At 34.4% G+C, this 18,882-nt stretch overlaps 2 protein-coding genes and 1 long non-coding RNA gene across 5 annotated transcripts in view; 2 read left to right on the top strand and 1 right to left on the bottom strand.

The window, feature by feature from the left end:
* Positions 1 to 6,544, bottom strand: part of LOC120336530 (fibronectin-like) — a 31,766-nt gene extending 25,222 nt beyond the window's left edge. For 2 of the 3 annotated variants that reach the window (XM_039404222.2, XM_039404224.2), the window contains exons 1-4: positions 6,358 to 6,544; positions 5,267 to 5,445; positions 3,951 to 4,098; positions 3,487 to 3,675 (exon numbers count right to left, since the gene is read on the bottom strand). In XM_039404222.2, the coding sequence (XP_039260156.2) occupies positions 3,487 to 3,675; positions 3,951 to 4,098; positions 5,267 to 5,445; positions 6,358 to 6,433 (592 nt within the window). In that variant the 5' untranslated portion in view covers positions 6,434 to 6,544. The remainder of the gene's footprint in view (positions 1 to 3,486; positions 3,676 to 3,950; positions 4,099 to 5,266; positions 5,446 to 6,357) is intronic. The other variant, XM_039404225.2, reaches the window with a different exon arrangement.
* Positions 6,545 to 7,578: 1,034 nt separating this feature from the next.
* Positions 7,579 to 8,745, top strand: LOC120336571 (uncharacterized). Its single transcript, XR_005568820.2, has 2 exons — positions 7,579 to 7,725; positions 8,582 to 8,745. It is a non-coding gene; the product is annotated as an uncharacterized LOC120336571 (long non-coding RNA).
* A 3,114-nt stretch (positions 8,746 to 11,859) lies between these two features.
* Positions 11,860 to 18,693, top strand: LOC120336557 (collagen alpha-1(XXII) chain-like). Its single transcript, XM_039404254.2, has 8 exons — positions 11,860 to 12,150; positions 12,792 to 12,969; positions 14,318 to 14,465; positions 14,593 to 14,690; positions 15,353 to 15,546; positions 16,030 to 16,263; positions 17,226 to 17,339; positions 18,024 to 18,693. Exons 1-8 carry the CDS (start codon positions 12,078 to 12,080, stop codon positions 18,215 to 18,217), a joined length of 1,233 nt encoding a protein of 410 aa, XP_039260188.2. The 5' UTR covers positions 11,860 to 12,077; the 3' UTR covers positions 18,218 to 18,693.
* The last annotated feature ends 189 nt before the right edge of the window (positions 18,694 to 18,882 follow it).

Genomic DNA, 18,882 nt, shown 5'->3' with positions numbered 1-18,882 from the left:
GACTGAACTGAATCGAATTGTGGGGAGCTATTAGTCACCACTGTGATCTTTAGTATCTTAGCGTCGCAAAATAAACAATTCGAGTTTATGTCCATACCACCACCTCGTCCGAGATGGCATAAATCGAAAGACCATCTTGTAGAGTAGACCGTTGAGTATTAATACGATAATTGCATCAGAATAATTAGATTAATTTAGGATTTGATTCACTTTTTATGATTACAATCATCTGACCAGCCCTTACAAACTCTTCTTTTCTTGGCTAGCAGCGTATGTGGGTAAATCTACAAATTTACGAAAATTTCACAGCAGTATTGAGCACATTGTAAAAAAAATTGAATTATTCAGAAGCATCCGATCTATTGCTTACGGTGTGATAAAACTTTTTATAAATGGTAGGCGAGACTGCACGAAATGAGAAACATTGCCATCTAAAATGTAGATGGCACGACATTTCATTACGACATATATTTATGATAAGACTTATCTAAAGGAGACCATGCAAAACGGGCAGAAGGTATTTACATATATTATATTGCGGAATATTTTGAAGCCTACACATTTTTTTATTTCAAATTCATATTATATTTGAAGATTTTTTGATTTCCGTCTGCTAAAACACCAAACGAATTTAACTGAAGATCATGATTAATTAAACATATGAAATGCTTGATAAATCAGTATATCGATGGAAAGTTAGATTCTTAAAATTAAACATATGTTAAATCATAACTATCCAGTTTGACGCAATAATTTGAGTATTTTCTTCGCTATATTTCCCCCTGTTGAAGACTTCTAACAACAGCGTTTGACCATCACTTCAGCGTGTTATGCAATCTTTCAAATTCGACTTCAGATTTATTCAAACGACCAAAAAATAGGTGCATGGCTGTGGTCAAAATCATATTTTCGCATAAAACACATTGGCACAAAAGTCATTAATACGTAATAAAGTGACGGCATACAACAGTCATCTATCAGGAACAACTCGCGTCAAATTTAGTGTGGATGAGTCATCAAAATTTTGCTGTATAAATGGAATATTTACCAAAAAATAGTAGTTTTGATTACCTGTATTTTAACACAATGCTTTTTGAGCGTCATTCATACTGTATGGGCTTCAAATTAGCAATATGAATATCCAAATTAGAAAATATACCTTCGCGGCAACATACAACGATGGGTATTACAATGCACGTGAGTATTATATTCAAATAAAGAATATAGTCATATCATTTATATATCCAAATCATTTTTCCTTAATTAAGTTGACCAATAAACAAATACCTGGTTTTAGTTATTTCATATTCAAAACCAGAACCAAAAATAATCTGAGATGAGTCAAAGGGAAATTGTGCATTAATGGCAAGTTGCCCATGACATGATTGATACTCGTAACAGCTGAATTCCATTCCCATTGAATGAGAACAGCTTCATGATTTTAACCCTGTACACAGCGTTCATGAAATATGAATCATTATCAGAATACGGTATAAAATGCCATCATTACAGCCGATATATTGTTGCCTTAATTGGGGTATATAAATATTATTCCAGTTTGTAATTATTTAATCAGCGTTGACAGTTATTTTGAACCGTACAAGGACAAGCGATTATTCGACCTCGCATTAGATAAAAACGGTATTTTGTTAACTATTTGAACCCTTAAAGCCGGTATTCCGGCTTTCCCGAAAACGTCTTTTGACCCTGAACGCCGGTTTTCCTGCTTTGGCATCACGTATATGAGTTATACAACTTTAAAGCCTCATATCTCGCGAACTTTATATTATAATTCGACAAGTTTTATATTGTTTGAAAGACAATCTTGGAGACTAATTATAACGATTATCCTACAAAAATTGGCAAAATTGAAAAGCGCCATTATTACTGCCAATGTATTGTTGCCTTAATTGGGGGTATATAAATATTATTTCAATTCGTAATTATTTAATTAGCTTCAACGGTTATTTTAAAGCGTACAAAAACAAACGATTATTCAACCTCGCATCAGAAAAAAATGGTATTTTGTTAACATTTGTCAAAGAAAGACGTGTAAAGGGTTTATACTTTCACAGGTGTTTATCAATGCACCACCAGTCTATTACACCGATTAAAATGAAAATGTATGTATTTTTTTATTTTTTATCTTGGCTCTTCAGTAATGCTTTTAGTAAATCCAATAAACCTTGATTCCAGTGGACTGCAAATATTGAATACTGTCTAAGACGAGGGTGGGAAAATTACGGCCCGCGGGCTGGATCCGGCCCACCGAAGTGTTAAATCCGGCCGTTATCGATGAAAATAACGTCATAATGGACCCGATTGTTACATTGTGCTCTGTATTATTATATAAACATTAGCCTAGCTGCTGGACTAGCTGTTGTAAATAAACTGTTTGTTTTTTTTATAGTTTTTCGTATTGAGTTGTGTGCTTCCGGCACAGTAACAAAGTCTATTATATGTATCTGGCCCACTCAGAAAATTAATTGCCAAGCCCTGGTCTAAGTCCTAAGACATAAAATAATTGCAGAAGACTTTTGTTGGCGAACGGATTCTGGCCTGTTAATAGTCCCATGCTAAAGCACTTTTCAACAGTGTGTGATAAACTGTCTAATTATTGGTCAAAAATTAAAAATCAGTGTCGTCATATTTCTAAAACGATTGAATGTAAAGGTTCATGGAAAAAGCTCACAAACAATTGAATCCAATCAGCGTCAAAAACATTTGTTAAACTATCTCCGTTCATTTAACCGTGTAGAGCAGAAATGGGCGAGGTTTTTGAACCAGGGGCCAAAAATATCGACCACGTGGACTGTCGGGCCATGTAAGTGTGACGTAAAAAGATACATTTTATGAACAATATTTACAGTGTTACAAAAGCAAAAGTAGAAAACAATAAGCCTCGTTCTGAAACAAAATTTAATTGCAATCTCAACAAATTCCTTGAGCTATTATAAGCTAAAACATCGAAATTTGGTTTCAGTTTACTTGTTACAGCATCCGGCGAGCCAGATTGAAGTACCCGACGGGTCGCATTTGACCCGCTGGTCGTAATGCCCATGTCGGGTATAGAGCGTTTTGCAAAAATCAAATATAACAAATTATATATATCATTCAAGATTAAAATCATAGAAATACCACGTAGTTTCAAATGAATTGTCTGAAATGTCAAAATCTCGAGAATTTACACTAGGCAATTACATTTTTTGAACTAAAGATATACTGGGGCTCACTGAATGCTTCAAAATTCAATCAAATTTCGATTGAAATATGATGTGTTATTTTCGAACAGGACTTTCATGTAACAAACATGAATATAGGTACGCACATTTTAATCCTATGTTTAGCTATTTTGTAGGTTTCAAGACTTAAATGTAAGTCCATTAAAAAATTAAACATGATAGCATCGAGAAAATATTTTAAATATTCGATTCGGATTTGATTTGACGGCTAGTGGTATATAGACTACTGTAATTATTATCTCACTTGTGTAATCATTCCACGATTGAATAGGTGTGTCGGTGGTGTTAGGAATATTAAGGAACATCAAATCAATAGCTTCTCCATTCATTCCCTTGTCACCACTGCTGGATAAATATACCGGAGAATTCAATACATGAGCAGCGCCCTCCGCGTGATAGCTATTATACTGATTGAGGACGTCACTTTCCGAAACTAAAAAATGAAATAAGTATATCAGCTATGCTGAAGAAAACAGGATGAACCTCTAATGAATAATCACTTAACTTAAACAACAGGATAAAGTCAGCGAAGACTCAATTTTTTTTTTAAAGGAAAATATCTCACCAGATTAGACGCTGCTTTAAGAGCATGAAATGTTTCGACGCGCGATTCTATTTTTTTTTTTTGAATAAATATGTTTCATAATTTCTTGTATACATTTCGATAAATCTGCTTGATAACTTATTTTATAGTATCTTACAACTTACTTGCTCGAACAGTAGCATTATATCCGAATTTGTTGATGCTGGAGTCCGTTGAAAACAGAGCAGTAATGTTACCAATTGGATAACCGGTTATTATTACGTTCTTTGTTGTTGAGTTTATGAATAATAAGAAGCTTGTCACGCCATATAACTGCATGAAAAATTTTAATTTGTTTTTACTTTTCAATTTTTATATAAGCCGAGAAATATAGGATTCAAACTTTTTACTTCTGGCAATTTGGCAATTTTGTTACAAACAAAAATACAAAAAAAAAATTGGATAAACGATAATCAATGCGTCGCGATCAGAAAATATTGAATTTCCTAAAACCCGATGTCATTATTATGCAATCAAATCAAAAAATATGACGAAATATGACTCTACATGGATTATAAAATGATGAATGTCACAGTGAAACAATGATGCAAATATTCAGAAATTGAATTACTAAATGACAGTAAATTTAATGACATTTTTAGTCATCAAAACAAATTATTTTCTGGACAATTGTTGAACTCAAATAACTGACCTAAACGCGATTACGCATTAACTCGTGCATGACAAAAAAAAGGTTAAAAAAACATTGATTGTTTTCAACATATAATTGAGCATAATTTAATTTCTATCATGCTTAACAGTTTATAATATGCACCCGAGCGACTTCGTAAACTACAGAATTGGTAGTTTAACGTTATAAATAGCTCAAATGTGATAATATGAATGAAAGAATTCGACTAAAAAAGTTTATTAACCGCCGATATGCGAGCATGTAAAACAGCCCAAAACGATTCAATAAAATTGCAAAGTAATCTTTGATTTTCCACGTCTATTAATTTTCAACAAAACACCTTATGATCATTGATTTAGGCACACGGGTCTCACAGATATGAAAAGAAGACCAGGGTTTGTTAATATATTAAATGACATTTTGGTATTAACCATAAATCTTAATAGTAATAAACTTAGTTGCGGTAGCAATGTCAAAAATACAGTGCATTATACATATCAATCATTTAGTACATCTGAGTCGTATATTTCAATCAAAATAAAATTAAATTAGCATTGAAAGATCGCAAGAAAGAAACCCATAGGTCGCGACCTGGGCAGAAGGCAATTTTCTTCATTTTGAGTAAATCACCTCCAGGTAGGGATAATTCTCAATTAAAAGATCGTTTAAGATCGTTGAAAATTTCGATGATAAATAATTACAAGTAAAAAGAACTCATCGCGCTTGAAACCTCAGTTGCTCTTCGGATTTCAATGCAACATATAACCGACAGAAAATTTCTGGTCTGGGACTGAGCACCACAAGACATACCTTGAGAAAGTCATGCCATGGTTCCAAATTGAAGGCTGTGATTTGTATTTGAGTCAGATTCGTTCCATCAGACTGTATCTCTGTTCTACAGTTTAGATTTTGCAAATAATTGCCAGGATAACACGGAGATGAAATATCTGCTGCTAACTCCTCTATATAGAGAGTTCGACTGCACGAGGCTGTGAAAAAATCAATTTATTAATAAGACTGGGATGCATGAAAAGGATTCGTATTGAATGCTCATTTGGAAATAACTGACAGTACGACGTAGTGTTACTCCATCAGAATAGTTTCAAATGTCTATTGTAATTTTGAAAGAGATAATAAATTCGGATTGGTGGCGAATGTAATTATAATAAAATCCTTGATGATTTACACTGAATACATTTAAAACGCTGATGTTAACAGCGTGCCGTCTTTATGGCATCAGCCCTATTCATTAAACAGCACGGTTTTTACAAAGTCCAATGAGCCCAATGAGTGTCTATTGCTTGAATCTCAAGCGCGACTCACCTATGCAACTAAGTTCATCATCATACGCTATTTTTATTATTCAAATGTTAAGTGAATCATTTCAGGTAATTTGAGCCCGAACGCGCTAATACGTCGTACTACACAACGCTACAAAATGTTGATAAATTAACTTTAGTTCATAACTAATAATTACTTTAATTTAGCCAGCACCACGGAAATAATGGATATTCATCGAGCTTGTTTTATATCAGATTATTTCGTTATTGTAAATACTGATGATACGTCAAAGCAGGAAGTTCAGCTCGTGACGTCGTGTAACTATTATACTGAAAATTTCAATAATCCCTCAACTGCCCTGATTTTTGTGACAGAGAAATCGTCCCAGAACCGTTGAGTCTGACTCAAAATATGTGTAAAAGTTACGTACTATATCACAGAATATGTTTATAATCTGGTTTGTTAATAAAGACGAGGAAATTTTACCCCGTTTTCATTGTATTTTATGTTTATAATTAGTGCTTACTAAAAGTCCGTTCTCCTTCGGAGCAAAATATCTTGTAGTCTGCCAATACAAAACATTTATCATAAATACATAACACATACAAAAATGTACTTACTGCTGCACGAACTTGCTGCCACTTGCTTGACCAGAATGAAGCTGGTTACAATGGCTGCGAAAAAACTCGACCACATTCTTTTGCCGTTTTGTGTCTTCAAGTCTCCAAAACGCTTGCTTATTCTATGAGTTATTTTTTTATTACTTATTTGTATTAAAATATTAAATCCCGATACAAAATGAAAAAAATATTTTCAATATTTTACAAGTTAGTTAGATAACAAGCACACTGATCGAAGCGACAGTCAGGTGAAACACTGCACATCCTGAATTACGCCGCCCTTTTAGACCTGCAAATATGTGACGTCACTCGTTGCCGCGCTTCCTCGTTCAAGAAGCCAAAATAGCAGGGCGAGATCATGATAATAAAAGCTCATATAATGCGCAATGACACATTGTTGTTACCACAGCGGTAACACAAACGGTTGTTCCTCTTTGGCAACTAAGCGGAGGCATGTATAAGAGCGCTTGCCATGTATAAGAGCGCTTGCCATTTAGCTGTAACAAAGCCACAGAGGGAATTATGAAGTGATAAAGTGAATAAGATGTACACACGCACTTTTATGGATTCATTCACTCATTTGCACAATATATTTTAGGTATGCTCAACCTGTAAGCGTGCCATTATGACAATAATAATAAAAGTTGGAAGAACATGACAAGCCATATAAATAATTTCTAACCAGTTTATACCAGTAGGGTGAGCAATAATATATATTCAATACATATACATTTATTGTCCAATAATCGCTTTCGTCTGACAAGTGAATAGAAGGAAACACAATGTAATATTGAATGTGTTTCCTGGTCCTCGTATCTTTGAATGTCAAAAGTGTTAAATGTTCTTTACAGAACCTTGTCCAGTATACGATCCTATGACGGTGTGAGAGGCGTTGTTTCTTGTTTGTAATATTTTGAAAATATACAATCACCGTTGACTTGTATGTAATATATTTTAAAGTAGAGCGTTGGTTAGAATGAAAAAAGACAACCCCAAACCACCATTTTATTTTTTGTTTTTTCTCAAGCAAGTTGCTTTTCGATTGAATTTATTTTTCCTATTAGTGATTTTTATCCCCATCACCACACCAAAAATGTAAAGCGAATATTTCACATTGGGTTTTGTCATCCAATATCCTTTTATTTGTTACATCACAATATATGTATTCACTAATTTTTCCCCGACGGAAGCACGCTATTGTCTCACTCTTTTAGGGAAAAACTTCTAACAGATCGTGCTCTTGCATTTTATACGAAATAAAATGAAATTTGCATTTATTTTAACGTTTGAGTATATCGTATAAAATGGTATGTCTGGCGAGAAAAGGTCGAATTCTGTCTTGGGATTGGGAATAACAAGCATTTTAAGGTAATAATTTCATATATGTTAAAATAATCTGAATTATTTCATCTTTTGAGTTTTCGTCAACTCTTCGTTAAAGATTTGAAATCGGGCAAATCTAGATGGCACATTACTGGTCGAGCTGGTTAGGTATTTGAGTTCGCTTTCTTGCAGTTAATCTCTAAGAGAACTTTGGCTAACCTGATATACTTGAAAATTTTAAAAACCAATGTAAAATAAAAATATAATGTAAATTACATAAAAGCCGTGCTAAATATTTCACAACAAATTCCATATGCAAAATCATCAAGCAAAAAGCATGCATTCATGTAATTTGACTATAGTAAATAAGATTCTCTCGTTTCACAATAAAATGCTCCTTTTGTTTTACGTTTGAAAAATGACGCTGATACACGACACAATGAAACGAAGAGCTCGTTTTAAACACGATATTTCAATAACAAAGAAAATTGGTAAATGCAGAAATGTCAAAGTAATCTACATTGAACGCAACCTCCCCGCAACGTATAAAACCTTATTTTGACTATTGCGGACAAACATATTTACAAATCTCGCGAGTTTTGTTCCCCATAAAATCTCCCAAAACATTTTTTGGTTGTAGAAACTCGCAAGTAACGACGCATTTGTACAGTATTTACCTTCTGTCCACTCCCACAAATTTAAAGACGACGCTAAAACCTGTTACTTAATTCTGGTTTTTATTATACCTTCCAATTTAGCCACTAATTTAATTCAAAGATTCATTTTGTTTCAAAAAATGACCAAATCATAAATATTAATATAAATTTTTCTTTTCTGGATTCCGCATTTACAGCAAGCTAAAAAGAGAAATACAAATAATGATTGTTTTATATTCTTGCAGGCAAGCAAAAATTTGATCGGTGAATTTTACCGGAAGAAGAATGTCATAGAAGCTTTCTCGTGTTACAAATACAATTTTACATTACAAAGCTGCGCACAAAAATTTTTTTCTCTTTCTCGAGTATTTGAATATGCTAAGGCCAATACAAAATCCGTCATTGTAAATATGACAGAAGCTTAGAATTTTTTCACAGTTCACAATACGAATAAGTGATGAGTCATGAATTTTTACTAACGAAAAATATAGTGAAGCCTCAAATAGAAAACGCTATTATATATATAAAGAAATAATACATTGAATTACTACGTTTGAAGATAATTATCATGAATATCCTGAAAGCATCTATTCGTGTAAAACTTAGTATGTTCATAGCAATCTTATACCGGTATAAATATTGGAAATAACTGTCTGAAATATTTCTAACAAATGTAATAATAATGTATCCATATTATTTATTCCACATTTCATCGTACTTTTATTTTTGCTGTCGGCACTACTACGTCGTTTCGTCAATAGTTGCTCACTAACTTTGGAAAAATGGCGTTACTGAATCGCTGGATTCAATTCGACAAACGTCACCTTGATTTCATAAATCAGATTTTTTTTTGGCCTAAATATTGTTACGAATTCATATAGCCTTTCATACATCGACAACTGCCGTATTGGATGAGATGGGCAGCAAAATACCATTAGTTCCACCAAATAGTAATTAGCATCTATTCAAACCAAGTATGATTTATACATCTAAATATTTCTCTGCTAATTTCTCAAACCTTGTTACAAAAATATAGATTTCAAACACAAATTGCACAATGAAATGTGGTTTAGTTTTAAACATCAAATGATACCTCCACACAAATATTGGGATCAAAGAATTATTGTTCAAAAATGTCATTATTTTCTATTTTTGACAAACTATAATATATATGTCTATGTATGACAATATTTTGTATTCGTCCTGACCTATTTACTATTCCGCGTAGCACCGTGCTAACTTTATTCTAATTCTATATATTTCCTTTTGCTAATTCGTGCTCGACATAAAACCTTGAAGTGTAGACTGTCATATTATGATAATTCACGAAAATTTCACTGATAATTTAATTAATGATTTGAGACGCAGATCGTGGGATCACTGAATTTTAATCATGTTAAAATCTCAACTCATGAATAAATTATGGTATTTGGGTGAAATCAGCGGCTTCGAATACAAGAGTAGGAAGAATTCTTCAAAAACAAATTCCTGGTATTAGTTACCAAAAATAACTTAATGCAATTGAATTGACCAAAATCTATAATCTGCATAACGAGATAAGCAATGAAAAACGAAAAAAAAAACTAAAAATACAAAGGAGAGAATCTGTTTACAGTTCCAAAAATTTAACGAGAATATCGGTCGGAGACCGAAGACTTATCGATCGAAATGGTGTGGTTTCGATTCATGACTCTATAGTGACACCGCGTGTCCTATCACTAATTTATTAATAACTCGCTAATTATACGACATAATTCATCCAAAATCAATAGGCTTCTGGTCCGACACACATTTATAGTCGAGGACCAGTTGTAAATACGTAAAAGCGTGAATACGACTTTATATTGCCTCTGATCAATAAATCTAATTTCATTTTGACGCAAACGACATTATGGCACAAATGGGTCGTGGAGGAAAATCACCTCGTCGCGACTAACATATTGTAACACGATTAGATTTTCAGAATTTGGTATGCTCCTAAAATTGCTTTACGAAGCACAACTGGAATAAACAAGTGCAATTGATAAATCTACATTAGGATGTTATAATTTTAATTTCCTAGGATCAAAATGGAGAGTTTCTAATAAGTCCAAAGAGTCAAAACTTTGGATAAACAAAATGCCAAAAACCGGTATGATAATTTGCTAGTAAAACTGATGACTATGTTCCATTAGTAATTGTCATTTCGAAAGGCTATTTGAGTGGAGTTCATTTGAATTCAAGCCAATGAATCTATGCACACGCAAACTAAATACGCATTAAATGGCAACTAATAAAATACACTGCTAATGGTGAAAGCTACTTATTTTGTCTTGCAACCTTCTATGAGTATTGGTTTGCATTACTTTATTGCAAAACCACTGATGTATCTACAAAACCAGTATCTGCAAAATGCACAAAATACACCATTTACATATATTTTGTAGTGATTCCGAGTATAACAATGATTTTTGCTTGAAACTTATAAGCAGTCTTTTTTTTTCAGCAAGCAAAACTCTATGAACCGATCGATGATCTAGGTTGGATTCCTGGCAAGTGCCATTCTGTGGTTAATGCAGGAAAATTTGTTCAGCAATTTAAAGTCAGCATTCAATATATATTCGGAGGATTAAAATGGTAGTTTGGAGGTGAACTGATATATTTCGTACAAATTCGGACATTGCATTTCATGAACATGCAATCAATAATTTAATGAGAACTTTTCCCACTTCGAGTATTTTAAATTTCACCCAGTGCGATCGAAAAAGGCGAGCGATAGTTAAAATTTACATAGTCTTTATATGGACCTCCTGAAGTATGCGCACCAAGCTGAACTCAGGTTGTGTACCAGGTTAGGATTCAGGTTATGCGACATTTTTGTGCGCATACTTGAGGAGTACCCTTTATATTTAAAAGCTATCGCTCACAACAATACTCATATTCGTTAATTTTATATTTTTGGCTGTGTTCTGCTCGGGGGGTTGACCATGACTGGCGTCGATCCAAATTTTATTTATTTTAGAATAAATATTAGTCAGGTCACGCACTACTTGCCGACCATCTAGCATTAATTATATTTCCATTCAATTCTATTTCTTTGTGGCGCTAGAAGAAGGGGCTTTGAGAGGCTGTGTCAGTTGGGATAATCCGTTCATTTCTTTTATATTGATTATATAAATATATCTTGCATGTTCAATTCATTTTTTTGTTTAGGATAAATTCTTCATTTGTATTTCTGCTCACAGATACCGTTATTATACGCCGGCGCGGCCATGTATACTGGCTGAAATGAGCCAATTTGTCGATAATAAAAGTGCATAAGAACAAAAAAAATTATTTCACGTTCTCGAAAACTGGCATACCGCGTTTCTATGCCTAAATATATAACACAGTCCTTGGCCGGACTAATCACAAAGCCAAGTATTTCAAGGGCTTTCAAGCGCCTTGTTACAAGAAGTGGCGAACGTTAATTAGTACAAAATGAATCGTAGCAGCCGCTAGTATCCAGTAGTATAGCGTCATAGTTTTAAAAACAATTCGATATCCTTCTTTCAGTGTTCTTGTCAAGGAGGTGGGTTGAAGCGTGTCGAATTTCTTGGCCGGTCACGGCAGTGATACTGTATGAGTTTGTTCGCTTCAGTCGTAAACCTAGTCCATAAATCGTAGGCGATCCAGTGGAAACGTCTTGCTGGCAGCCTGCGGTTCAGTCCAAAATTGTGATGACATCTGAGCAAATATAAGAGAGGAACATTGGCCGCAAGAATGTATACAAAAGTTGTGATCAGTCTTTGGATATTGGCGACGTTATCTACGGGATACGCATGTACAACTGACAGTGAGTATAGAATATAATTTGACAAATATAGATTACCACTATGAGAAATTGCTGCTGAGAGTGAACCAGTATTTATTGGAGGAAACGCTGTGTCATCTGGTAAAAACCTGATACAAAAGCTGTGTCATCTGGCAAAAACCTGATACAATTTTTGCCAAGCCATCGTTTTTCCTTATTTCAGAACATGCATAGAGGATATCAGGTATTGAGCGAGGGTCGACTGGGCCCTATCACCGTGGTTGTCGTGCTGGTACGCCATCGTTGACTCTTGTCAAGGTATTAAATACACGACCTTACAATACGTAGGTGATAAGTCTACCACATAGTAATACACTGTAGATACCAAAGATGAAAAATACGAAATTCATCAGTTAAATAATACCCTTGACATTCTTGATCAAAACGAAATAAAAAAAATGCATCGAATTGCAAAATAATGTGTGGTGTTACCAAATGTCAATGCAAGAATTATGTACAGGATAACAACTGGAGGTTTTATCACGATTAGTAGCCTACGACACGATCGGTTTTGGCTTAACTGGATTTCTCTATGTTGAGTGAAAGTATACGATGTACGCTACAGTGCTACAATTTCAATACTGAACTATTAATTGAGTTCTTATAATGCGCACTTGTTTCAGGTGACATTCTGATCGATATCATATTTGTTGTGGATGGTTCTGGTTCTATAGGTGAAGCGAATTTTGAAATAGTAAGATCATGGCTTATAAATGCAACAGGAGAGATGATGCAAAAATTTGGTGATAGAGCTCAGTTTGGAGTCTTGCAATATTCCAGCAAAGATCCGGTATATTATAAGTAAGAAACTTTCAACTATTATATTTTGTTTGTCCTAAACTTTATTTGTAATTACCAAATAATATGGTGAGAGATAATAAAATTTAATATCCGCTATGAACTACTAGTCGGTTATGAATAATATCACCCTAATATTCGGCACCCCATAGATAGGGGTTTCAGCCCTACAAGTTGTCCATACTACAGAAAATTGAGATACCGTTATCGAAGTGGGTGCGACACACGCGTTATGCATCATGCCATTTGATTGCGTGGAATTTTATGGCCTGGGTACTATGGCGTTCAATGCGTTAATCAGATTTGTATTTCATTGTTGTTCGCGGCAACAACGCTCCTACTTTTTCTTTCATATATCAGGCGAACCATGCACAAACATGCCATTCCTGCCGTAGATTTTTGATCAGACAAAACTTCAAAGGATGTATAATACCCTCGAATATGATTCACCCAAAAGTCATTTCAATATTGGTTTGAATGGACCAATGGTAAAACACGAGAAGATGAAATTCAACTCATTCCATATATGCGTTTTAGTACAACCAAGTACTTTCACAGAAAAGTAAATCTTCGACCCTATCGACGGTGTTTTGTAATTTGTGCGAGACCGTGAATGACATTGTTTTCTTTTAAATATGAAGAGAAATAATAATTTGTATTATAATTGTATCGTCGTAGTAATACGAGCGAGACATGAAATGCAATTGAAATTTATTTGAGCGTTTCTTCGGATGGATGGAACGGAAATTAGTAAATGGGAAACATGCCCGCGCTATACAACTTCAATAATTTGCTTTATGCTTCCATTCGCTATTCATTCTTGAATACGTGTATTTACCCAATACCCAATTTTAAAGTAGAATTTTTTTATCACGCATTCGGTTGAATAATATACCAGTATAAGGTGAATTTAATTGATTTCATAAAAAATGTGTCATTTGTCATTTTATGTCGAATATCAACGATAAAATGGCAGGAGGTATACAAAACAAACATTTTTATGTTGTCTCGTGTCTAAGATCGTTTTGAGAAACAATGCATTACATTTAGGTGTGGACGATTCATTTTTTCCAGTGGCGCTAAAATAAATCTCTTTGTTTGCTATCACACTGCGGATATCTTTGCTTTAGTTCATATTATATGGCCCGTCTGTATTGTTTGACCAGTGCTATAGGTATAGGCTATACCCCAAAAAAAAACATTTTCCACAACAACGACAACTCCAACAAAAACAGTAACAACAATAATTCTGCAAACTGATGCATAGGTTCATCACGTTCAATAATGCAAATACTGAAATACCGTACATATAATATTCCCCCATTTTAATATATCTTCAATTCTGTTTCAGTATACCGATAGAAAAATCCACCGTTTTTGAAATACCATTCAGACTAGGTAATTGCAAGACAGTTGAATGTATGAAAGATAAGCTGACATCAATGGATTACTTACAAGCCCAAACTTATACATATTATGCTCTGAGAAGAGTTATTGAGGTATCGTCAATTTCTGTATATGTTATTAGTCGTCAAACTGAATGATTGCCATTATAAACAACTCTAATTGAAGAATTATGATAGTGCGGTTTTCTTTGACAACAATGTTGTAATGTTATTTGTACAGGTTGAATTTTCACTTTCGCCACGTTATCCAAAGGCAAAGAAAGCAATAATATTGTTGACTGACGGAGCGGCAAATGACGGAGTATTTTTATCAAATGCGTAAGAATTCTTCTGCCGAATAAATTTTATTTGAACAAATGTTCATTTATAAATTATGTCGAGCATGAACTTAGGTTCACACATATTCTTGACAAGAAAAAGTTGATATAATATACGACATATTTATAAGTACACACCCAAAAGTTTATTAAATACCCCTTATACGTAATGTTGGTGGACATTGTTGAGTGCCGCGATCGATAAGCACAGCAGTTTAATTTTGTGATCCTGGTGTTCACTCGTTAGTATAATAATTTGAAAATGAAATCCTAGCAATTCTTACTAGTGCATTGTATCATAGCCTTATTTTTCGTTTTGAGAAGAGTTCATAATATAGCCGAATACCGATATCTGTCATCGGTATTATTGGTATGAAGTTGACAATATCGAAGACTGGTTTTCAAGTCGTTCGGATTATGATGAAAGTAAAACATAAAAAACTTGAATTGATTATACCATGAGAACGCAAAAATATATTACGATTTCGGGACACTTTTTTATCCATGTTGGCTCAGTTGAAGCTTTGAAATATTTATATCAATCGCATTGGTAGTTTCAACCAAAGTGACGATATTCATTTATGCAAATATAATGAATGGACATGGTAGATAAGAGTGAGTACCTGTTTTCTTTGTCGTAATATACCCAATTTTCCATTGTAGATATCACCAAACCGTGCTGCGTAACATCACTAACTTTGTAATAGGAGTTGGCCACTACCAATTGAAACAATTGAAAGTATTTGCAAATGGAGGCAAAACAAATGAACGAGTCTTTACACGAACAGATTTTGAGTCTTTATCTACTGTTATGGAAACGTTGGAAAGCGAATTAGCTAAAGAAGGATTTTTTTGTGGTAAGATGAACATTTATTAAAACTTTAGGTATTATAATATTCATGCCGGTTATTTTCTAAAAATATTCCCTCGTCTTATAAAATATTACCGCATATTTTACAAAATTGACGTAGGTTGAGATTTTAACCTGATATAAACGTTGTATCAAGTCGGTCCGGACTTTCAAAGTTTCAATTTAATTTGCGCCAGGCCAAGTGAGGGATTGGCCAAACAAATGTTTAGTTCAAATGGTGTTTATGAGTGATATTTGCAAAGCAGATCACGCACGTTACCGACTATGAAAAACGGGATATTCTTATCACGTCACTGCAACTTTAATTATTTGCTTGATTCATGGTGGAGAACTCAGGTCTCTGGCTGAGTTCGATCTTCAAATTTCAGCTCGCCAATGAAACTGAAATGCTGATTTTTAACGGTTTCCCGTTCTTCTGTATCGGGAAAAATTATAGAAAGTACCGTAACATATCCTGATATATTTACAGACGAATGTGCTGCTGGAACGGACAATTGTAGTCCACATGCTAAATGCACTAACAAAGCTAATGGCTTTGATTGTAAATGTAAATTGGGATTCTATGGTGATGGAGTGAATTGTATAGACATTGATGATTGTTTCCCGAATCCATGTAAAGAAAATTCAAGATGCGTCGACGGAATAAACCAGTACCAATGCGTATGCAACCAAGGGTTTCGATCGGTCGGCAATTTATGTGAAAGTAAGTATCATGTGAAATAGATTTCACTGTAAAGTAACAAAAAATGTGAATTTTAGAAACCGTATAAGCAGAGTATATATATATCGGACTCTAAAATTAGATAATAGCCAATTCATGTTTCGTATATATTAACCTTAAGCCCTATTACGAGTTCTTAGACTGCCTGTGTTAGCTAAGTGAATATCATCTTTCCCATAGGTTTCAGTCCCTTTACACAACTTAATATAAAATAGGCGAACAAAATTAGTTACCTCCATATTGGTACAAATACTTCTGAAGCGCCGATTTTTCAACTTACGAAAGCCCTCTTAACGTACGAAAGCCCTCTTTGTAACAATGATTTTAATACAGTAATGGAATGCTTTTAATAATTAGATTACTGCATAGTTTTTATATAGCGTTTTCACGTCATTCACTCATGTGAAAGTTCTTTAAAAGCAGCGTCTTATATGTAAGGCATCAAAGGACTGGGATCTTCCCGATTCGGGATTGCCTACCCAGTTTGGGCAACCTGATTGGGCAGTGGTCGACAACCTGTGAGCCACCGAGCATTTTCTAGTGGGCCTACAATAAATTTCAATCATGGCAGTGATACGCAAAAAGTTTTAAAAATCCAATATTATATATGATTTTTATTTTGCTAAATGGTTTTTGTTTATATATATATATATCAAACGAGTATGAATTACGTTTATTTCAACTAAACAAATTGACTGTCCTTTAACATGTTTATTACGTGGTTAAAATCAAAGTTTCCAGCGAAATTGTTCCGCCTTGAAGCCTTTCCCATTTTATTGTTTGGGGCTCGATTTGCCGTTCACAGTGATAAGGCGTAAAACTGGCTAAACGCTTTGATAGCTTTGCCATCTCGCCCATATTACTATAAAACTTGTTCACTTTGTTATATTAAGTATTATATCATGAGAAGATTCAAAATTAATGACTCATTCATGCAATAACAGACATTGACGACTGTGTATCTAACCCATGTGGGGGACGTTATCCTATATGTGTCGATACAATCGAAGGATATCGTTGTGAAAGAGAACCGGGCGGTGATCCAATGAATCCAACAGGTAATGGACATTTGGTGTGTAGAATGAAAGTATAAAGGATAATATTTGGTGGGCTTTGTGACGAACATTTAGTGATAAAAGATCCAACTTGAAATATTCGAAGTTACTCAATCTAATTCAAAGTTGATGAGCTGTGAAGCGAGCAAAAAACAAACAATAAATTTTAGGCAACTCTACCTTAAAATCACATAAAATATAATAATAAAAAACTTTACGTCGGGTTGTGCTGAAAATTGATTGCGCACCGAGAGAATTTTCGGGGTACTCGAAATATTGATTCTTATTAGCGAGTTAATTTTGCGTCCAACTAACGATATAGGATAGGATTTACATATTCATCCCGGGGGAGAGGAAAGCCGATAAGACGGCTTATCCATATGGCGAACCACGGCCTCTCGTCCGGTTACCATTCCAAGTCGGGTATGGGATTAGTTTTTACTGTATTGTTTGTTTTCGGAAGCATGGACTTGGTGGTGGAGGAAGCCGTAACCGACCAGCGGTTACGTGAACCACCCAACGACGGCGAGGAGTCCAGCAATCCTCTCGCACATAACCATCCCTACATGGGATTCGAACCTGCGAACCCACGCAGAGTAATTAGAGGTGCGGTGGCGAGCGTATTCCTAACGCTTAGCCCGTTGAGCCACACCGCCGCGCCGTCAACAAAATCGGTTCTTTTTTCAGGAGGTGGTGATATGAACAACACAGTTGCAATATTAACTTTTGCACTTGCTGCTGTAATAATCGTACTTCTGACCTGCTGTGTGATATACATTATTCGAAGACAACATGTTTATAATGTACGCTCACCAAAAACAACTTGTCGGTCTGACCAGCTATTGAGTACAGAAAAATACGAAGAGACTGCTAGTGTATGAAGCGATTTTGTGTTGGTGAACATTACAGGGCAGACGAATATTTTTACTTCAATTTTTATGCCGAGTAATTATATAACTGATACCAATTTAGGACAACTGATTAGGTAATTAATTATAAAACGCATTCGTAATGGAAATTGGTGATGATTGGTATGAGATGTGTCAAACAAGGAAGTACATATATATTGAAATTATTTTTGTAAAAATAAACATTACCGATTGGCGTTTTTAATTTTTTATGACGAATTTCAGTACTCACCATGAAACTCTTTAAATTCATATTATATATCGTTTTATTTGCCTAATTCGCGAAACGAAAAAGTAATTTTGATGATAACTAGTGAGTAATGTTGACGGCCTTAAAAGGCTTTCCACCATCTTAACATTAGCAAGATGATTCGACATTTCCATTTCATACAATAACGAATTTAAAAGTGCTATATATATAATAAAATGAATGAATTCAATCAAATTAATACTTCTCTTTGAGCAAAGCAATTAACAGGCGTACGAAAGGCAGCATTGATTGCTCTCCAGCGCCACCGAAAACAATTCAAAACGAAACTTTTGTCAGAAGTCTCCCTATCATCAATTAGGTCCGTTCGTTAGTTAGAAGTCAGTTTAGTTTAGCCATAGACATTAATATCATGAACCAAAATATCTTG

Source organism: Styela clava, chromosome 2 (assembly GCF_964204865.1).
Source record: "Styela clava chromosome 2, kaStyClav1.hap1.2, whole genome shotgun sequence".
Taxonomy (NCBI): domain Eukaryota; kingdom Metazoa; phylum Chordata; class Ascidiacea; order Stolidobranchia; family Styelidae; genus Styela; species Styela clava.
This window is presented reverse-complemented; position numbering and strand designations above follow the sequence as displayed.